The sequence below is a fragment of the Neopelma chrysocephalum genome, unplaced genomic scaffold (assembly GCF_003984885.1).
Source record: "Neopelma chrysocephalum unplaced genomic scaffold, ASM398488v2 Primary Assembly neopelma1_62, whole genome shotgun sequence".
NCBI lineage: Eukaryota > Metazoa > Chordata > Aves > Passeriformes > Pipridae > Neopelma > Neopelma chrysocephalum.
In genome coordinates this window covers 6,679,125-6,702,821 of record NW_020897719.1, presented here as the reverse complement: position 1 = coordinate 6,702,821, position 23,697 = coordinate 6,679,125, and the positions used below count along the sequence as shown (strand labels likewise).

The following is a 23,697-nucleotide window of genomic DNA, read 5'->3' as shown; positions in this document are numbered from 1 at the left end:
GTTGTTGAGTTTTGTTTTCTTTTTCTTCACATCATTACTGTTCTGTCGAACTGGAATTAATTGAGTGGTCTAGGAAAGCTGCTTTACATCCCTCTAAATAACTTTCTTGTACCAGCACATTTTTATTTTCTTTTTCTTCCCCAAAAGCATATGTCACACGTACTTGTTCATTGTTCAACTAGGAAGAAAATAGAAATTGTCAACAGAATATACTTGGAAGACAAACAGAATGTACTTGGAAGACAAGTATTGGGGATTTTCGGGTTGAATGAAATAAATTCTCTAAAAGACTTCGGAATTAGGCTTGATTTTTCCATTATGCAGCTTTGTAACTGAATCCATGTGCATTTTGTGAAAAAATGTAACATTTTCAACTACTCTGTTTGGGAGATTTCGGGGAGTCTTCCATTTCATTTACTTTCAAAATTACAGATTCTTCTGTTTAACTTGTATGTTGTTACTGAAATTAATTTTCTTCTGGAATTGGTGATAAATAACTGTACACATGGTATAGTAGTGGGTGGTATCCAGATCCATGAGAATAGGAGTTTTAATAATTTTGAACAATAATTTTAAGATTCAAATCACAGTCATAGTTGGAATTTTATATTGAAAACTTTATAAGTTGACCAATGTGCCACAGATTTCAGCTATTTCTGGAAATCTGTATCCTTATGTTTGCTGTTTAGTTGTTTTGTTTATTCTCAAGACCTGAGAAATTTATATGGCAGTTGAAATTGTCACAAATCCCAGACTCAAAATCAATATGGTGGGGAATGATTGTTACAGAATACACTAGGTATGCCCTTAACAAGTCCCACAGTGGCCTCTAATGTTCCAGGAGAACCTGAGTTGTTAAAATAAAGGAAGTTATTTTTCGAAGGCACATTTTCTGTATTAGTTTGTACATTTAGTGTATTGATATGGCACAGACAGTAGATAGTAAGTAGTTGGTTCGTCAAGCCTTACTGCTGGATGATTTCATGGGAATGGATTGTTGGGGAGTCAGTTCTAATTTTCCTGCTTTGAGCAAGCATGCACAAAACTGCCTTTACAGTAGTTGAAGGAGAACTAGTTATTTTTATAAAATATGCTGAAAATTGAAAATACCTTTCAAATGTTTCTTGTATTCATTTGTTCTTGTGTTCATTTGATTTTCCATTAGGCTAGAAGAAACTTCCCTGTTCCCTACTAAATGTACTTGGTCTTAACTCAAATGCAAAAGCTTTAAGAAGAATTTGTTTCTGACAATATTAATGTTTAGAATTGAATGCTGTTATTCTTAGGCTGTTTATTGAATGTTATGTGAATACTTAATGTTATGTGTTGTGGTTAAAACCTTTTTTGTTGTTGTTTTTGCCTAAATTGGGTTCTGGATAATCACAACTAAGAGGACAGTTTCATGGTACTGGAAAGAATCCAGAGAGCTGACTATATAAATGTGCAAATTCACTTAAATTCAAAGGTAATGCTATTGTTTACGGTTAATATAATTTACAAATTCAGTGAGTATTGAAGCAACTGCTCATTTATACAGTCTACTCAAGACTAAAACATAACAGCAGCTAGTATATGTTAATAAAGAACACCTAAAATCAATTTATAAAATTAACTTCACATGCATTGAATCTTTAGGCTCAAAGCAACACAGGACTTTCAGTTGTAAAAAGCTAATTAAATACCTGTTATGTTGCTCTCTTAAGTGATTTCCAAAATTGATGTAATTTAGTACTTTCCTTTATTTGCAATATATATTAATGATTATTAGTTATTTGAAGATGTAGAAACGTGAGTAAAAAAAAAAACTTGTAACTTTTATGTTAGAAGAACTGATACTCTGTCACCTGTGTGATGGTACTTGGAACATACTAAACATTACATCTAAAGTTTAAGTGCTCTGAAAAGATCTGATTTGTAACAATTACTGACTTTTTTTTTTTTTGTATTGCAATTCTTTTTCTTGATGCTTGTATGTATAAAATGGAATCATGAATAACTTCTCAGAACTGAGGGGTGGCTGATTACTCTCCCTCCTGAACTTTTTGTTAATGTGATTGCTGAGTGTAACTTTGATCTACAATTGTGTTTTCTTCAAATTTTTCTTTATGTTTGAAGAGTCAGATATTTTGTTTGGAAGTACGAGATTGTCCGTGAGGGTAAAATCTGTACACTTGAGACACAAAATTAATTTTTAAGAGTAGTAATGTGAATTTCTTTCCAGTTACAACCAACATGTGAACTGAGCCTTTGTACATGAGATAGATCCCAATGATGGGATGTAATAACATTAAATTAAAAGAAGGATCGGTTCCATATTAAATTTATTTTTTTCCCTCCAGTAATAATTCTGTGACAGATTATGTTGCTGAGTGTTGTGGTTTAAGCTTTTTTATTTGGTTTGTGACCTGAAAGCTCATTATGTTGATCTGTTTTTTTCTCCTTCTGAGAACTTCTCTGTATATTATAGCTCTGAGAAGATTACAAAAGTGGATTTTTATTGTTGTTTTTCTTTATTGTGGTATATTGGAAAAAAAATCCTACATATTTCATAGTGATGGGAGCTATTACATGGAAATTGTAATTGCTTTAATTCAAGTTTAGGCATAAAAAATGGTACAAAATGGAGTTGAAGCTAATAAAATCTGCTGCTTTGTATTTGGAACAAGCAAAACATCTAGGCATCAGGACAAAATGACTGACTTAGAAGAAAGAGAACGACAGAGCATACACGTGTAGTTGCTGAAATAGTTGATTAGGTTAGGATTTGTTGCTTCAATGATACAGCAGTTGTTTCCAGGACCTGTGACATTTCCAAATTCACGATAGAGTGCTATTCTTTAATGTGTGCGTGCCAGGGGTTACAGAGAGAGTAGTATGATTGAGGAATAGGGTGAGCAAAACCTGAATACAGAGTATAAATACATTAATGGAATAGATATGTTACCACTAGGGTGGAATAATACCAGGATGAAGCTGTCTTTATTGAAGGATAAATGAGAGATCCTTCTAGAACTAGATAGTATTTTTAAATGAAAACTTAAATACACTGATCTATATTGATTATTTTAACTGAAGACTTATGTGGGCTTGTCTATTTTGATTCTTCTGTGGCATTCATCACCATCATATCTGTGCATCAGCCTCTACTTGGATAAATTTATGTGATTTAAATCAGCTTACTAAAAGGTCTGCATACTTGTACCCTTATAGTAATCCCTGTAATGTAGAAGTTATTGAAATGTACAACTGAAGTGGGAAATGAGTCAGGCTGCATGGCAGTAGTTAGCTCAGACCTTGTATCATGAAACGTTGTAGAAAGGCCACATGCTAAAAATATCACACAAATTCTGATACTGAGCAACATCCTGTTCATTGTGGTTTTTAGACTAGGTATAACCTTGTCTTCCAGTTAGACCAGTCTTAAACCAAAAGCTTTTGTTCTCAGTTTTATGTTTCATAGGATGCAACAAAATTGGGCTCATTCATGTATTGTAGTATTTTCTATTATGAAAGTCTTCATTTTCAAACTGCATATGCCTGAATTCTAGTGTGGTGCCATTGATTTATAGAAAAATGCATATCGTGATTGACAGTTGGTTATTTCAATGGATTATGGAACTATATATAGTGTAGTTACTGATTTGTGAACAAGATCAAATAGGTCATTTCAAAAAAACGTAGCAGTCTTGGCAGGGTAGGTGTTTTGCATATAGGTTGTAATTCCTTTCTTCCTGTTCCCTCACATACCTTTTTGTAGAAGCACATCAGGGGCCGTTCTATTTCCTTTGTGGATGACTGCTAATGCCTTGTTTTTACAGCTATTTTTCCTATCATACTTCTGCGGGTAATTTTTAAGTACCTAAGTTTGCAAATATATTGTAACCTGGGGCTTTCTGAATTACCTGGTGATTTTCTGCAGGCTATTTGATAAACAGTGTCTTCTAATGTGCAGGCAAGTGTAAGAAAAAATAAACAGTTTATACATAGAGAGCTATCTAAATAGTATCTCTTCTCCATATGTTGTAGTGCCCACGAGAGGCTCATTATAATACCTGGACCTTTTGTGCACCAAATACTTCAGTCCAGATAATGCTGTGCTCCATCTGCCTTAATCTCTGAGCTGCACAATATGAAATTCTTAATGCTTTGACCTGCTATGTGCTAGCATTTTTGAGCTTGGATTTTTCTTGTCCATGTTGCCATTTTAAACAACTTTTCAAGGTTGGTGCTTTGAAGTTTTTCAGTTCTACTGAATTATTCTGTTTTATTGGGTTTTATGCCCTAAACCAAGTGTGACTTACAAATGTTGAAAAGTGTATGAATCTATAAGGTTTTTTTCCTGCTTTTTTGATTTTTTTTTTTGGTTTGTTGGTTTTTTGTTTCTGTTTTTTGTTTCTGTTCTGTCTTTAAAGTGTTGGGCGTCACTGACTGGGCAGAGATCCAGACATATGTTGGGGATTTTATTTTTTTCAGCAAACAATACTTTGCTTGCTTCACTGACATGCATTTAAATCTGCTGTCAACATAAACCAGATACTGCACTATATTTCAGAATTTCACTCCAGAAACATGATGCTCTTAAAATCTGCAGATGTTTTATAAATTTCTAAGAGCAGAATATTATTTCCAGGAGTAATAGCTATCTAATGTTTTATTTATATATAAACAAATACTCCAACCAGAATTTTTTTTCTTTTAAGGATCTTTGTTGTATCTACCCTTTACCACCCTAAATTCTTTCCCGTGACTGCAGTAAATGCTTATAATTACTTTTTTCCCTTCTTTTCTCCTAAGACCACCAAAATGTAAGAAAAGATAGTACTGCAGATTTTAATCAAACAGTGTTTATCAGTTGAAGATTATCCTTTCACATGTAGAGTTACTGATAGAAGATAATGCTGCAAACTTCTTTTCTGCTGCTTAAGTTCTAGCTCTTTCCCTGTGGCAGTGCAAGACAACTTGAAGCACCTCATACTGAAAGAATGATGGGTAACCTTCCATTTACTGGCAGCTGGGTGGTGAACTGTTGTGTCAATGGCATGGCAACTTTGCATGTGCACACACTTATCCAATGGTAAATGCTTGTCTATGCTTTATGGAGGGGAAAACTTACAAAGTAGACCTGGCAAAAATGTGTGCACTGTTCAGTGAGATACTGGCATGTAGTAACTTACCTTTGTGTTAAAAATATTTTGTTATAAGAAGGGATTCATTAGGTGGAAGCAGCAGTTTAAAAGGCAATTGCCAACAGGTGAAAGGGAGGATTTCTTATAATAAAACTTCAGTTATGTAAAATAGTCTTGTACCTTGGCAGCAGTATCTGGATATTCAGCTTGCTTTTCAGAGGTATAACTAATACAGTCAAACAACTTGTGTTTCAGTGTAGTCTGTAGGTATTTTTCAAGCATATTCAGTGGTTAAGAATTAAATAAATAGATGGGAGATAGCATAATACATGGCGAGTTGGAGTGGAATCATGCCATGTGTCATTACTTAGCTGCCCAGTCGGCCAGTATGCTTTTAACTTTGTGATGTAGTCGTGAACAAGGACTCATTGTGTTACCGTGTGTCCCTCTGATATATATGACAATTTGAATTGATTTTGCATGTTGCAGTTACCACAAGTGTGGAAGTGATGCATTTGAAATGCTTCAGGTGTGGAAGTATTTAATAAAGAGAAGCTAGTATGTTGCAAATAACCTTTCTTTATTTAACACAATCCATCTTTGGGGGTCAGAAATTAATAATTATCAGTGTATGGAAAGAAAATAATTTATAATTTTTTTTCCAAAATGGATTGTTAGATTTTATCTGGTTATTATTTAGCACAGGATCACAAGAAATGTTCAAATTAGCTAAAGGGTAAATGTCAAGTATCAAGATGTTCCGTAGAATAGACATTTAAATTCTGATGAAGATTTATAGTTGTTTGGGATTTTTTCCTTTCTCATGTGCACACTTTTTTTTTTCCACTGTGAGACCTTAACAGATAAGTTTATTCTTAATAGTCCTTGTTGAAATTGCTACGTGTTGACGTTACCTCAAATTTGAGGTTTTTTTTCCCTTCATGTTTTTCAGATTATGGCACAGGCTCAGGGTTTGGGGAAGAGATACATTAAAGCCTTTTTAAAAGGTTTCTTTGTTGCTGTTCCTGTAACTGTGACTTTCCTGGATAGAGTTGCCTGCGTCGCAAGGGTGGAAGGAGCATCAATGCAGGTATTGCTGGAAATATCTTTTGTCTCTCAGGAAATTAAAAAGTGACTCTCCACTGACAGTAGCAAGGTGCAAAAAAAATCTTTTTCTCAATTGTTATTAAATGACAACATTGTAGTATGAAATAGTTTAATTTCTACTTTGTTAAACAAATACTTTTGTGATATGAAAGAAAATCTTTTGAGAAGAAAACTTCCCAAAATTCTGTCTCAGTAAAAGGAATAAGTAGTATGGAGAAGTAGTGATAAAGATATATTGTTTTAATACCTTCCTAGACATTTAGAAATATTTGGAGCAATACTTTTTGTCTCTTGGGATTGATGACTCACAAAGAGGCTTTATTAATTTTTAGTAGCTGCATTATAGTAACTGTAAGGCAAAACTGTTTTTTGTAGTACTTGCTCTTACTAGTGAACATGTATGGCACCATTGCAGTGAAGAATGCTGAAAGTGGCATGAATAATATATAATATTCATATATTAATACATGCTTATCAGGACATAGGTATCAGTTCAGTGTATTCTGGTTGTACTGAATGTTTATACAGTGTAAGCAAATAATTATAAATAGCCTGTGTAACATTTAGACAATAAATACTCATGATACTGAACAGCTACTTTTCCTCTGGTTTTGGAACTTGAAAAAGATATGTTTTACTGTAGCCAACTGTATTGTTGCTTTGCATTTTAAGTCATAAGCAGTGTGCATTGCTGTTCATCACCACTGATAACCGTAATATATTTTGTTCCAATCATGCAACATTGAAAATAGCAGAGACTAAGAATTCTGATCTTGGATGTCAAGCTCTCTTTTCTGATTATCTGGATAAGCTCAGAACCTTGAAGAGAGGTTTCATAGCAATCAAGACCAGCTGCTGGAGTTTGAATTGTGCAGTATTTACACAGACAAAACTTAAGCTAGATCCTGGACTTGACTGATTTGTGTTTAATGCTGTAAAAAACATGTGGAGATCTGAATGAAACATTCAAGATGTAGATGCATATTGGATTTTCTGATTTTGGTTTTATGTTTTTGTTTGTTTGGGTTTTGTTGCTTTTTGCTACTGGTGAGCATGACCTGAACATTTAAATTTTGAGGTGTTGTTTCTTTAGCATGCCACAATGCCTTTCATTGTTTGTTCTTTTCTGTCTGTGATCTAGTGGTCTGTTTGACATCTGTTCTTGCTTGATAGTTTTACCTCAGTAACTGGAAAAAAATTTTTTAGATTTTCCCTCTCCACAAGCTATTGAGCCCCTCTGGTCAATACCTCAGTTCTACATTTTTGTGAAAGTCAAAGTCCCAGGTGTTGGGCAGTTGTTTTGTTTAGTTTGGTGTTGTTCTGGAGTGTTGCTTCTCTAGTCACTTGAAGGGCATATCATTAACTATGGTTTATCCATGGAAGATTTGGAAAACCCTACAGTTATTTGCTCAGATTTATTCAACCTGACAAAGAAGGATATGCTCTCTGTAGTGGCTAGGGAAAGCAATGTCTATTCACTGGGTGATTAAAATTGAAGCTCTTCCCTTGCTGTGTCTGTTGACTAAACATTACCTCTGTTGATTGAAGTATGGCTAGCTTGAAAACTGACATTTGTAATTTTACTGACATCTCAGTGTCTGTAAAATTCTCTGGTTTTATTCTGGACTGTAGCACTGAAATAGAAGTTTAAAACAAACTTCTATGCATATGGATGTTTTCCAGATTACAAAAAAAAAAAAAAATCCTAGTGCTTTTAATAAGATACTAATTTCTTTGCCAAGATTTATTAGACATTTAAGCAAGTCTGACAGGGGCATAATTATAAGGAATATAACCCTCTCTTGCAGAGTAGCTTAAAGGAGTACTGGTCATCATGTTGCAATTCTGTCTGTTTACTGTGTTCTTTGGAAAGTGATCTATACTGAATGTATCTGAAAGGTATGGGTATGACGGCAGGTGAAGTTCAGTCAGTTTGTAGTCATCTATCCTTCAATCACATGCTTCCAATGATACCTTATTGTCTCAATTTGAAGATATCACAGTAAGATTTGCAAGAATTGTTTGTAATAGACCTCTAAAATGTCTAGCTGGTTTTGTGTACTCATCATTGTGATTCCTGCTGGGCCTGAAATTAAAAGTTTTGTGAAGAAGCAAGAAATAAATCTCTCCGTGTCCCACACACTCTCCTGCTCTTGTTCCCTGTTGTGCTCTGTCTCCCCCCTCACTATCTTTTTGTTTTGAACCAGCCTTACTGCCGCTTCGTAGTTACTGATGATGGTAATACTTTGACACCCTAACAAGCATGCTGAATAAAGCTTCTAATGAAAATACAAATTTTCTGATTTATTCCCAGTCAATTAAGACAGACTTCATGCATTTCATTGTCTCAAGCTGATTCTGTTTCTACAGTGCTTTCAGTCATAATTCATTTCAGTCACAATTCTTTCACTTGTACTGACTTCAGTGTATATGTGTATTAACCCTAGCCTATAGGGAATAACAGTGAACTATTGCATTTTATAATTTTAACATTTTTTAATTGTGTCATTTCCTTTTCTATTTTTGAAATTACTGGGTTTTTTTAATCCTCACATGAGGTGGTTTTGTTGCTTAGGATTTTACAGATAGATGTGCTCATCTACCATTCTGTTAATAGTGAGTTTCAAGTGAGTTGTAATCTGTTTACAACATAGACTATAAGTGCAAAAAATAACTGGTAATAAGATTTCTTAATTGCTTGTTGTGGATTTTTTGTGTGACTCTTCTTGTAGTGCTGGCTGTATACTTTAAAATGTTTGTTATTATGTGGCCATCTTGGTATTGATTTATGTAATTTTTTTTATTGAGTTTCATTGCTTGTCTGCTATTGTGAACTCTTCATACATATTGATGTGGAAAAGGAACTCTCTATGGATATATAAATTTGTAAATTCCTTAAATCAAATGGACTGTTTTCAAGTGAAACAGAGATGAAAGATGACAGCATATGTGCAGCTTAATGTGAAAGTTCTGTTGCAAACAGTTCAATACCAAGGATTATAGCAAGTGGCTTGAGTAGTGGTCTCTGACAAAGCACACTTGTTTCCACAGCAAACATTATTGAATGTTCTATTCCATTATGCATAATAGCAGTTGTAATTATCCTGTGGCAGTTTCTCCTAACTTTATTATTAGGATTATTGTACCTAAGCCTGTAAACTCATGTGAATATTCTTTATGTTCCCCAAGCTTCAAGCAAATAAGTTGTGACCATCACTAGTGACATAAAACCTACCAAGTTAATAATTATTTATAGTAAAAGGGCATGTTTTTATCCTCCTGCTTATAGAACCTTATGTCCTATGAGGCTTCATCACATGGCTGGGGATCTCAATTTGCATGCTTTTAGCATTAGATTAGTTAGTGATTAGAAAGAGTGAATGATTTGTGGCTTCTGCACCACAGTTTAAATTAAGACCTGTGTGTCTCATTTGTAGCAGGCTGTTATGCCAAGAACTTGAGCAAAGAAGTCATAATGCTTCAAGCTAGAAGAAGGAAGAGGTCTCTGTATTATTTTGTTTCTTATAAAGAAGCCTTGTGAGCCTATTTGTTGACTCTCTTTGAGAAGCTGTATTTTGGTTTTGCTAGACCTGAAACCTTACTAGTAGTAAAAATATCATGAGGAATAAGTTGTGTTATTTCTATACTTTTTGCTGTAGAATCCAATTTTTGTAATTTACAATAGAGAAAGGCTTGCTGAAGCATTTAGATTTTCTTTTTTGTAAAAGATAAAAGTAATGGTTGATGTGAAATGAAAGTCTCTTAGTTTTCCTTAAATTTCTTCTAACAAAACTGTATTTTTGTCTGTGCATTTGTCAGGTTGTTTTGTCAGAAAGAAAAGCCCAACACTGTCATACATTTCTCAAACATAATGTATAATGAGTTGGATATCCACCCTGTGTGTCAAAGCCACGTTAGCTATTGTTAAAAATGCATTTTTAATGCATTTAGTAAGAAAGATTATGTAATATCTAAATGTATTTCAATTCTAAGGCATTCCCTTTGTTTAAATACAGAAAACAGTAGGAGCCAGCTGCAACAACCCAACTAGGGCAATACTGTACCTACCTGGTGTATTTCTCTGTAAGATGTAGTTCATATAGATTTATTTGAGAGGAAAAGTCTGTGAACAGTCATGTAGATCTTTTCTAAATATCAGCTGTGAAATACATCATCTTTTGAAACAATGGTTTTAAAATTTCAATTTGTTTCATCCTTTTGGCCCCTTAGGATAGATACTTTTGAATACTAGGGAGTTTACTATGTGAGAATATCCTATATGTATGATTCCTTCTTTGTAAGATTAGTCTCTGCCTTATATTTAGTACTGTTAGCTTCTGGCCCATATCTGCCTGCATTTAGCAAAATGAGTATGACTGTGAATTGCTAATGAATTTGTATGAAGATCATTTGTATGTAAATAAACAATCCTTTGGTGGAAAATGCTATAAAGGTGGTAAATGATTTTGGAAATCCTGATTAAAAACTATTAATCAAATATCTGCTACTTAGCTTCTGGTTTTCATTTATCTGGTTTTTGCAGTGCTTAGAGTCTGGTAGATAAAATAACGATCAGTGTTAATATGTTTATAGCTTAGACTTAAACCAGGTGTTCTGCTTTGATCTGCAGACTTCCTTGACTAGAAACTTGCCCATAGTCCACAGCTCAAAATGTAACTAGCCTTGTTTGCTGTTGAAATAAACACATTGTGTCATATCCCTCCCCCTCCCCCAACACATTTATTCTTTTGACCTATCATATTGCTTACTGTTCATTTGAATTACACCTACTGAGGACCCCAGCACAGTACTTCCTCTTGCACCTTGAAAAGCAATTTTTTCATAAGTCTGATTTGAGATAAATGTTTTTCAACTGATCAGGTTAGCAAAGAAAATATGAAGAAACTGTAGCAAAGAGAAATCTGCACTTCCAATTGCTTCTGAATTAACCATCTGTATTTAAGAACAAAGTTTTGCTGAATGAGAATACAATTAAATTTAACATTGTGTAATTACTTGTGTTGAGAACAGTTCATTTCAGTCTCTCAACTGGTTTGCTTATCAAAGGTACTATCAATCTGGGGAGGGGCATATCAGCAGTGAAAGTCTAGTGGTTCATGGGAAGGCCCAAGTTAGATTTAGATTGTAAGGTGAGCCCTAAAACCCTCTTCTACAAAACAAATGAACAAACAAACAAAAAACAACCACCAAAAAAATATTAGCTAATGTTGCAGCTCTCATACTGACAAATGAGGGGCTGCCTAATCTCAATACTCTGTTTTATTGCATATGTCACCTAACTCTAGAATCTAAATTAGAGGTCATCTGCTGTCCAACTTGGAGATACTCTAATTGTATTTGAAGAGACTGAAAAAGCTTACTGAGAAATAAGCTATCAGAAGACTTTAGCCTGGAATACTCTTAAATACTTTCTATCTAGTAAAAAGGAGTATTTTTATTGAAATGAGCTCTGCAAAACTAAATGCAGACAGTACTGTGATGGGCTGCTTCCTTCCTCTGACATTTCCTATGGGTTAACTTGGAGCCAGTGTTTACCAGCTACCCTGGTTTTGTATCACATCCCACAAAATAATTATGTGTGGTTCTACATACCTCCTAATACTTTCTACTCATTAATTACTTGGCTATTTTAATACTGAGTTTAGTGACCAGTCTCGTTTCTATATGTGGTTCTGTGAGAGTTCAAGGTCCTATTTATCCTGTTATGGAAGGCCCACATTTACTGTCAGTGCATGCTGTAGGTGTAGGGTTTGTTTTTTCCCTTTGCAAAGGATGCTGGAATTAGTATTGTTATAAGTACATATTTAATCTTTAGTGCATTATGCTTGTATAAGCAGTAAGATGCCAGCAAAAAAATTGTTGCTTTTTTTCTTTCTGGGAATTAGTGTTCTTGGTTCTCCTTTGATTTTAATATTAAATGATAAGCACTAAAGGCAATCTCTTCTTTTCATCAGGCTTCCCATAAGTATTTATCCTTTGTAATTCAATTTACATGCAGTCGTGCACTAAAAAATATGAAGTACAGTTTGTCAGAAATTAATTATATTTAATATGTCATTTAATAAAGAAATATATTTCCCATAATACAACAGATTCCTGGCCTCTTACAGTAAGTGGGTATGTTTTTACTGATTTTAATGGATTTTACCTGTTGGTGGAATGAGAGTTAGGTGGAAAATCCATAAAGGAAATGTAGATCTAAAGATGATTGGGGCTTTTTTCTCCCCCTCTTTCAGCCTTCTTTGAATCCTGGGGGAAGACAAGCATCTGATGTAGTGCTCTTAAACCACTGGAGCATTCGAAATTATGACGTACAACGTGGGGATATTGTGTCATTGGTGTAAGTAATTTTGCATACATTTTGAAACGTGCTTATGTAGATGTTGAACCATCAGTATTTAATCTAGAATCATGTAAGTATATATATGAGCAAGGAATATAACATTTTTGATAACACATTATTGTTATTCCTGTCATCCATTTTCAAAACTCAGATGTTCAAAGAATGCATTACCAAGTTTTATTAGAAAGGAATACTGTGCAAGATATTATGTGATACAGCATATATGTATACCATATATGTATACTGCCAAGAACAAAGAGTTATGAGATAAAGAGAGAAAATAGATAAAACATTGTGGCTTAATGGAATATTCCTTTAAAGTTGTTTGGCTACACACTCATATTTTTGAGAAATATAGTCTTTCTTTATCAACTCATATTTTTTTTTCCTGGAGAAATATGTTTACTGAATAAAATTTTAGATAAGATCACAAGAATTCAACCACCTCCCTAATGGAGAGATGGAGCAAAAAAACCAATCCTGCATTTACAGTGGGGAGGTCTGTGTATCAAGTCAAAAGGTGGCAGTGTTTCACTGTTGAAAATATTCAAGACTAACAGAGGACAGAAACTCCATTTCAACCTTAATATAATATAGAAATGGAATGTCAAAGTGTGCATAACCAACACAGTGATATAATACATACTTGTACTACATGCTTGGATAGTTTAAGCTTAAGGTTTTAGTTTTCTAAGTGAAATGCATAATGTGTAGATTATAACAGAAATGTCTTTGGAAGCTATATTATCTGGCTTCCTTTTTGTCATATATCTCTTTTAATTTTCCCTTTTTTTTTGCCTGTCTTCACTGTAGTGGTAATTTGTAAGACAATTTTTGCTACCAGCTCTTAAAGCCAACCTTCTCACATATTCTTCTTTTGTTAGACACTTAAAATTTACATTGTGATCTGTCTTCTTGTCGGTAATGTAAAATTTTCTGTAAATGGTCTAGCTACAGATATGAATTTTTTCAGGTTTGCAACACCTAATATTGCAAAAGGACTCTGATTTCAGGTCATTTAATTGTGACATCTGATTCTGCCTGTGTGGGCATCCCTCTGCCCAAGTCATGCTCTGGTGATCGTTTAAACCAGTCAATGTAACTGATTAGTAATTAATAGACTGAACAGAAAATGAGCATGTTGTCTGATCAGAAAACAGAATTAGCAGTTTCATTCTTGTTATACTTTTTGATTGTTTGTGATTTCATCTGAGATGTCTGCATTGACTGCTTTCACTTTGCTGTATGTTTGAGCATGATAACTGGTCTTTTAGATACTGTGGGTTTTTTGGTATATTTGGAAAATTTTGCCTTATCTCTAAGGCAATCGTGAAGTTTATGTACACTCATATGGAAGAAATCACGTTGCATTTATGCACAGTACTGAAGTTTTTCTTAGTCTTTGGGAAGTATATTGAATAATCAGATTAGAGAATTCAAAAAGGACTTTAAGATCAATACAAAGAAAGTTAAGCAATGTAAATATAATCTATTGAATAGTTCTGGTATGAAAATATTGAAGGATATTTTTTATATCCGTAACAACTTTTAAGGTAAGTAATTCATGATATGGGTTTGTTAGAATCATCTTTGGCCTAATATTGTATTTTAAAGTTTTTAATTGTTTTATGTTGTAAAGGCTTGCAGGATATAGTAGCTGAATGTGATTTTGTACTCGTGAGTTTTTGAGACTTAATTTTGCTAAATGAGGCTTTTATTGTGTAAACAGGTTAATACTTTCATTTTGATTATTTACCTATGATTCCTGTAACTCACTGGTGAATAGATATCCTACATGTATGCATGAATTTTACTTGGTCGTCCTCAGAGGAATTGGCTGATTTAGCTAATGCATGAACAGGGAAGGTCGGTCTCCCACCAGCTGCTGCTTTTTCTATTCCTTCAGAAATCCAGTTGAGAAAGTGTTGATGTGACTGAGATAGGCAGATAGATATGTAGCTGTAGCACTGTGCATCACATTGTAGGCTGTTCCGGGTTCCTCAGGAATATGTGCTGCAACAGCAATTTCCGGTACTTGTGGAGATAGTGCTCTTCTATTGTGGATTAATGGACATTTTCACCAATTTACGTGTATGTAATTTGGTTTCTACTGTGCAGAAATGCAGGCATTGTTATAAAAAGATGCTGCTGAAGAGTGATTTCTAGATCTAGAATTCATTGTGGTTGTCTTTATGGAAAACCCTGTGTCCTGATTGTAAAATCATGCCCTCTTTTTATTCCAAAACTTTTTTTCTTAATATAGAAAAAAGTTGGTGCAACATGTAGAATATTGCAAATCAGCATGTGTATGTAGAATGGGTATTTTATTGATGTGACAAAATTTGGGTAAGTTTTTGAATTGAAGACACAACAGTATCAATTCCAACCTTTAATATGTTTTCTTAAATAAATAGAAGTTTGGAAATTATCTTGTTCCTTAATTGGTTAATAGGTTCTTAACAAAGGAGTTAACAATGACTGGAGTATAAATTATGTTGTTAGATTTTCGAGTGATGAAATTTCAGGGTTGTAAATATTCCCAGATGCAAATTTTAACCTGGAGATTAAAAATTAGAGGTTAATTTAGAGTTTGAGTTTTGTCTGTAATAGAGAGAACACCTTCTCCAAGGTGTGACTGAGAGCAGGAACCTACTTGCTGGGTAAGTTCCAGGTGTCCCTCCATTTCTAATGTAGATTTCTAATGTATAATGTGTTCTCATTTGTCAAATAAAAATAGCTATGGTAATTTAATCTGGAAAAAAAATGACAACTAGTGGTGTTTGTTCTATACATTCTGAGTGGTAACATGCTTTTAGAGGTTTGAACTATAATAGCTAAATGAAAATGGGCAGTATGTTTAAAAACAAGGAAATAAATGTTGCATATTTTGTCAGCTTCTTGTGAGTTCTCATATAGAAGTGTAATTGCTTTAAGTACAAAGCCAACTTTATAGAAATTTCCTTGACATTGAAAAAAAAAAAGCATACTTTCTATCTCCTATCTTTATTATCCTTATGAGGGATATAAAGTGGTTTCTGTCAGTGCTTCCTCTGACTGTAAGATTATGCTCAGACCTTTCAGTAAACTCCCTTACTTCACGTAAACTGCTAAGCATTTTTGTGTAAGGCTATGTGTGTTTGATCTTTGAAAAATCCAGTGCAGATCAGCATTCTGGAGGAAGAATTGGAGCACTGCATGTGAGGTTGTTTCTGTGGCTGTGTCCCTCACTGGCACTCGTTCAGAAACAAGAACTGGAAAAGATAATTGTGTTGACGATATTCTGTGATGTGTTTCAGCCAATACGTACAAATCTGAATAATCCCATTTTTGAAGAAATCTAGTCCTGTTTAGTTGATAAAAAAAAAAGAGTTCTCTAATGGTGAAAACTGAATACATACTATTCTTAAAAGATCACTAATTGGAATTTCATTCTTGAGACTAGCCTAGTAAAATAAATATCAGTAAGAAGGTACTTACTGAAGGAACTGCGTTGAATTTGTGGTTGTAATTATAAAAGACTTTCCACTAAATTCTGATAGATGTAATGTGAATGGACATTTAATGGTTCTTGTATTATTTTTAAGAAAGCTTCTTTCTGGACAACCTTTTACGAATACCTCTGCTTGACCTTCTTAAGTCTTCCAATTTCTATTCTATTTTTGTTTGTACTTAGGTCTCTGTACCAAGTCATCTGTCTTCTGGCAGGCAGGACACTGCAAAGGAGGTTGTGCTGACACAGAAGCTAAATAATCACTTGAGTTTCTGTTCCTCAGCGACCTCAGAAAATCTTTCCCTATTCTGTTCTTTTAGTGGGAAAGAAACCTCTCATGTCTTTTCCTGATAAAAATCAAATATGTAGTTCTCGTTTTGTTATCTGTGTTACAATTTATTTTTAGTGTAGATATCATATTATATGTGTGTGTTAATACTGTTCATGGAAGAAAGACTTGCATCTTCTACTTATAAAGGAAGCAAAATCCATTTTCTAAGGAAACTTTTCAGATACTCTACATGATCCTTGGTTTTATTATGAAGTGCTCAGGATGGGTTTAAGTAGGCAATTATTGTAATACTGTGGAAACTGAGCAGTTGTGGAGGAAAGAACTTGTTGCAGTTAAAGTTATGGTTAGTTGATTTAAAGTCTATGGATATAAGTAGGAAGATCTGATTGCAAGAATCACTGCTGGAAAGGGTCTGGCTAGACTCTTTAGGCCAAAAAGTAACATATACAGATGTTATGGCTTACAGGTTCTTTAGTGGTCAAATTACAGTTAAACATAATGATATTTTATTTTGAAAAAGTTAATGATGTGGAAGTCAGTTAGGTAGCCTAGGCCATTTGTGAAAGAGGTGTTGGTTGATTGGGAAACTACTATAACGTTGTAAGTAGTACCAGTGAGAACTTCATGTTCTAGTTGATGTTGATTTCATCGGTCTTTCTATTTAATTAAGTACCTTACTGTTGAATTAAGAAACTAGTTGTTGCTTGCTAAATATTTATTACAGTATCCATTAGAATACTACATTGCAAGTTTACTAAAACCACTTTATTGTTTATCAAGTTAAGCTTGTTGGAAGGAACTAGACATGAACCCTACTAATGTAAGCTGATGTAATTCAGTGGTGAGTTGTTAATGAAATAATAAGAAGAAATTGTCATTCTGTCACAGCAATGTATGTCGCATAAAATTATTAAATTACATCAGGAACTTGATAGGGTATAAGTGTATCTAGAACCTTGCTATAAGATCAGTAATTTTGGCTCTAAAGGGAAATGTTGAGATAACAGACCATTATCTGAATAATGTTTTTATTTTTATTCTGGTTAGAATCCCATGAAGAAATTGGACATCAGGGTAGTCATCAGAAATTCTGTTTAAAATGTGAATTCCTGTTAGTTAATAAACAGTTTAATCTTAATGACTGCTCATAAGATAATTTCCTATATTCCTGTGTGAGGCATTATTCTTACCATGGCTGAAGGGTGCAACTTTGAAAAACTATAAATCAGTATTGCTGTGTCTTTTGCTGGTAGTTGTGGGTTGGGTTTTTTTGGTTGGTTTGTTTCTATTTTTCTGTTTGTGGTGGTATTGTTGTTTGGTTTGGGTTTTTTCCTTTTTTTTCTTTTTTTCCTCTGCATATGGTCTTTGTGTTTCATTTAAAATGCAGCATTGAGGGGCTTGACAAAAAAATCAGATGCACAGTCTGGTTGAATTTACTGCTGAGGAAAGTAGCATAAAATTTCACTGAGACATATTCTAGCGAAAGTGGAGGGAAATTACGATCTCGCCCACGTCAATAACAATTCAGTTGCGTAAAAATTAAAGCTGTTCTATACAGGATAATCTACAGATATGTCCTCCTTTTTTTAAGTATTTTGCTTCTTGGCCCATGTGTATTGACACTGGAATAACTGCAAGTTATGGGTATATTGCAACTCAGCTAGGTTAGAATATGAATAATAAAAACAAGTTAATTTGAAGTTTCATACAAATATATGTACCTCTGATTCTTTGGAAAGTGAGAAAGATGGGAGAAAAACTGGTTATGTTGTGATCTTTAAATTGTGAGATGATTAGGTGTTAGCAGCTAATTAGTATATAAGGAGGACCTATGTTCTGCTGTAGGAGGAATGTCAACAGTAATTTTCAATCTCAAAACAAAATTAACTAATTAGTTTGATTATTTTTACTTCACTTTTTAGTGATCAGGCATATGAAGAAGAGATAAAAAATCTATTCCAACAAATGAAATAACTTTTACCTGTGCAATAGAAATTCAACAGAAAAGGGAATGGCATAGAATAGTTTTTTCTACTGTTCGAGATGATGGACAGTCATAGTATGTAGGAGGTCCTGGGTCTAACTGGACAGCTGCTTGGAATGTTGCAGAAATTGCAGCCATGATTTGGTTGGCCGGAAAGCTGTCTCTGATCCTGTAACTGTCTGCCTGGCAGTATGATGGTTGACTGCCCTGTGAAGCTCATGCTGAGCAAAAGGAGCTTGAAACCTGCCTTGGTTTAGAAAAATGTCACTTTTACCTTTTGAAATATTTATAAATTAGATGCTAGGAACATGCTTTGCTCTATCAGAATCTGATGATGGAAATGCTTGCTGCAGTGTACATACAGAAAGGTAACAGTATATTTATCCTGAACTTTTTTTTCTTTAACCTTAAAAAAATTTGACAACTCTGATAGGAAAATATTTGATATATTTTTTTCTCAGTACAGTTCCAAATGCTGAGAAGTAATTACTGGTTATTTATGACTGGCATTGCTTCTAGGTACCTAGAACTAAGAAAGATTTTATAAGTCAGTGACATAGGCTACACAATTTTGTTGCTGGAAGTGGCAGGAAAATTGTTTCAGCAACTGGTAGGGAATTCCAATGCTCATCCTCTATAGGGTATTCAGATTAGACATCTCCTTCTTATGTAAATTCAGACAGAACATCTGTGATACTATAGGATAAAAAAAGTTATGGGTATTCATATGGTTATTCTTGCACTTAAGATCAAGTGTACTTTTGATTATGATAAATATACATGGACCATAATTTTTGAATGTATACTCAATCTCCTGAACAGATAGCCTGGTGCTTTAGAGAATTGTTAAACTGAAAATAAACTGGTAGTTTGTTGTAAGTAATTTCCTTCCCTTTAGGGTAAAGGATTTAAGGAAACCAATGTACCAACTATGATTCCTAAGGAAGATAACAAATCAAAGTACTTAAACTTAGGTTCCATGAACTGATGAAATGCTGAGTGCTGAATTCATGAAATAGTAGATTCAGTTCAAGATAAACTTCTCACTAGATTAAGAGTTTACCTTTCTTATTGCTTTACTTGAATCATGAATGGTGCACATTTTGTATCTAAAGATGCTATATCACCTTCTATTATGAAGAACTTGTGTTATATTTAGGAAGAGAGGGAGTGATGAAAAATCTTTCTTTGTAGAATAACTCTGGAAATCAGCTTACCTTTTCTTTTCTGTATGAAACCATTATCTTTCAAAGAGATTCAGTTCCTTAGCATCAAGGCTTTCATATTCCAATGCTAAGTTCTGCTACCTGCAGTAGTATGAAAGCTTTAACAGAGAAGTATATGTAGGATGTTATAGTATGATTCAGCCGTGGTTGAAACCTAGAATGTGGTAATTTTTATGAAGAGATGAAGCTTGATATACGTATGTGTCCTGGACATAAGCAATTAACCAATTGTTTCTGTTTGCGCAAAAACATATCTAAATACATGTTAGTCTAGCCTGCTTTCATTTTGTTTACAATCTGGGAAATACTGAGGACGTATTTTATTTTACAGGATATTTCATACATTGTGTTCTTGGACAAATTATAAATTAAACATTGCCACAGCTCACTTCGCATCTTTCAGTAATAACTTTCCCTTAGCCAGCTTAATCAGTTGTATTATGAGCAATAAATATTAGCTACAGAATGTTACTTCTAGGAATCTTTCAATGAACTACACAGATGCTGACAAAGTGAATTTTGCTTACACATGAAAAATATTTATTTCCAATCTAATTGGTGAAGGTGGAAGAAAAACCACGGGTCTTGACCTGTACTGAATATATTGTGGACATAAATATTTTTGCATGTAATAAGCAGTCTTGGCCTTGTTTTCTGTTTTTTTCAGCCTGTTAGCAAAGGCAAAAGCAAGGGAATGGCAAATTATCAGGTTTAAAATGATAATTAACCTTATTATCACTGTATTTTCTAGGGAAATTATATAAGGCTCTATTCATGAAAGTAACGTTTGTTTTTAATGTGCAATCATCTGTTCTTGGCAAGTGCAATTTAACAACATTTAGCTTTAAATACATGCATATATATTTGTTTAGCTGAAAGAGGACCTTAATGTTCTTGTCTGTTTATCTGTTGATTAGCTACAGAGAAATGAAGTCAAGTCCTTGGAGGTCCATAGCAAAAAGACAAGAGACAATGGCCACAATTGCAGCAAAGGGCATTCCAACCAGTTATAAGGGGGAAAAAAAGTGCAGAATTAGAATGGCTAAGTCATTAGTGAAAGAGACTATGAAACCTCCATCCTTAATTAAAATTGCACTAGCAAAAACCCAAACACCTTGATCTGCCTTTCCAGTTGCATATGTTCTGGCCAGCAGCTGAAGTAGATGACTCTCAGAGGTCCCTTCCAACCTGAATTATTCTGTTTGTCTGAATCAAATGGAATTTCAGCACTGGACCTTTTAAGACATGAGACATAATGGCTATACTCTTTCAAGGTTAGAATTCAACATTACCAGTTAATTTTTACAGTATGTTTGTGATGGTTTTTATTTGTTTAATAGCATGGAAGTGGATTTTCTAAAATCCTCTTAATGTGTAGATGTGGTTGTGATATTTGTCATATAGCTGCTTCTAAAACACCTAGTCATGTATTTGAAAACTGTTATGTTAATGGCTGAACATACATAGAATTGTGTGTTTGCATTTGAATTTTATAACTAGATTGCAAATTCTCTAAGGGAGAAACAACAAGTAGATTCAGGCATACGCGTTTGGTGAAACAATCAGTAGTGTGGGTGGCAGTCTGAAAGCAGACATCTGAAGATTGGGTCGTGTTTAACATGCTATGGTAAAGGGAATGCTTTGCAAATGTATGTGGACAGTAGTTCCCAAGTGAGAAGAGGAGCCTGATTAAAGTACATAAGCAATTGTTTGCTCACTTGTTAAATTTTCAGTTAAATCTGACCATATTAATTCGTAAAAGACAGCGTCAACATTTTGACTGAAAATCAGGAATAAAGGCTAAAAGACACCTAAAATGAAGGCAAAAAATTAATGTGATAGAAAACTGAAAGCAAAGCGAGGGGTTACATACTAATTTTCATGTCGTGTCTGTAATTTAATGACTTGGTGTAGGAAGAATCAACAAGAATCTTTTTCATTTATTTCATAAGTAGAACTTAAATTGATTTGAACTTGACCCATGTCTTCTGCCAATATGGAGCAGAATAGTCTAGCCTGCTACTCTCTAGCCACTCAACTCTGATTTTACCTGCTATTGTAGGTATCTTTTTTTATGGCTACCTTTGTGAAATGTAAAAAATTAGTATAAAAGCAGAAATTTGGACTAGGGAAAAAGGTCGAAGTGAAAACTTAAAATACTGTTCTCTTAAAACCATGATCCATAGCATAATGCCATTTAGGGTTTCAGTAATTAGTGATGTATATCTTAAGGTGAAAAAGAGATACCTAGTGATATTTCTTGTGCTATTTGTTAGTTTATATGTTTGCTTTAAGGGATAAATTAGTGGCATTCTCAGAACAATAACTTTGATGTTTCAAGAACTAGGGCAACTGTAATGACAGAAGTGTGGTCTTGCCATATAAAGGGAAGTATGTTGTCAGCAAGCAAATGATAATAGCATCCTGTACACCCAGAAGGCCTGCTGTGATGTTTGCGTGTGCATAAGATCCCCTTTACCCTCAGAACAATCTATTTTTAAACTGGTGCTGAGTTTGACCTTAGTAAAGAGATAATGTTGGAAGATTTTTAAATGCGCGATCATGCACAGTATGTTCCTCAGTCCTGTAGGACACAGACAGTAGTATTTTTTCCACAGCAAATTTGTTTTAGTTTGTACTTTGCTTGAGTTCAAAGTGTTTAAAATTAAAGGGGAAAACTTGATTACAAATTATTTTCTGTATCCTTAATTGATACAGCTTACCTGAATCCATGAGATGGAATCAGAGATGTAGATTCATTGTTCCATACAGCTTATGATGAGATGGTTTCACATTTCTGATTAAAATATGAATAGCTTCCACAGAATTAGTTGTTAACTACATTTTCCTCACGGTGAGCTATGATTTCTTTTTAAAACTTGTGAAGAATATAGATTTTTCCAGGTCAATATAACCACTACGCATGGGAACGGCATGCCCACCTTTGATAATTGAAGGAGGCTGCTGGTATAGTTGACATATTTAAAATACCTTGCAACGCCAGGAAATTGTAAGAACAATAATCTTTCATTGGCTTCTTGAGACCTTCACGTTTAACCTTCATGTTATCTAGACATATGTTTTAAAACTGTCAGCGATGGGAAGGTGCAATGTTGGGGACTGGGAGAAATTTATGATGTTGTGAAAATATGTTAACTAACATTAAGTTAAACCTGATTTAGCAAAACAAAGGACCCTTGAATGTCTGAACCCAAATATAGCAGAAAAGAAGAACATCTTAATATCTGAAACTTTTCTTAGATGCTTCTTAGTTTTGATAATTGTAACAGCTGAGCATGTCCATATAGAATATTTTCTCCTCTTTATTTCCCTTTTTTTGTCCCTTCTTTTTGAGGAATTATCGCAGTGGCTATATTTGAGAAAATTTTGAGTAGCTGGCCTTCCAGTTTTATTCTTCTGGTCAGTTCTCATTTGTAATCCTGTGACCATTTGTGGTGTTGAAGAGACTACAGAGTTTGTGAATGCATAAAGTGGGTTGGCGTTTATGTAAGTATTTACAGTGTGTAATAATCGATTTTGTGTTGTATTACCTTTGCAGCTCATGCCTCCCACTCTTCTAAAGTCTACTGCTGTTTTTTCAGCTGTCTAATTCTAGTTTATGCTTTTCTCCTTTAAAACACTTAACACATTTCTTTGTGGAAAATTTTTATTATGTATGTTTTAATCAGCTTTTACCTGTGGTTAGTGAAACAGGTATGACATAATATAGCTCTCTAGTACATATGTGAATGAATTGTCACATTTGAAAATACTTAGAGCTTGCAAAGACTCGAATAGTTGTGTTTGGGATTTCAGCAGCAGAACTCTATGCAAGGCAGCTCAGCAGGGCTTTCCAGTTCACAAGACTTGCTAATGCAGCAGCAGTTAACCGCCAAGGGAAATTTAAATTTGAAGGGACTCTTCATGTCCTGATTTGTAAAAGCCCTGCTGGGCTATTCTAGAAATTTCTGCTAGCAACTGTATTTAGCTCTTCTGTGTGGCTTGTTTCAATTTGTGTGTGCAGCTGTATGTACTATTTGCTCATGAGGTGTTACATGTATGTACTATTTGTTCATGAGGTATCACATCACAGCAACACGTACGTTGT

The 23,697-nt window shown here is 34.2% G+C and overlaps 1 protein-coding gene across 1 annotated transcript in view; it reads left to right on the top strand.

The window, feature by feature from the left end:
- The window catches only part of IMMP2L (inner mitochondrial membrane peptidase subunit 2), a 425,745-nt gene that overhangs the window by 1,110 nt on the left and 400,938 nt on the right, over positions 1–23,697 (top strand). The window contains exons 2-3 of the mRNA XM_027682163.1: positions 6,079–6,216; positions 12,491–12,594. Of these exons, the coding sequence (XP_027537964.1) occupies positions 6,082–6,216; positions 12,491–12,594 (239 nt within the window). The 5' untranslated portion in view covers positions 6,079–6,081. The remainder of the gene's footprint in view (positions 1–6,078; positions 6,217–12,490; positions 12,595–23,697) is intronic.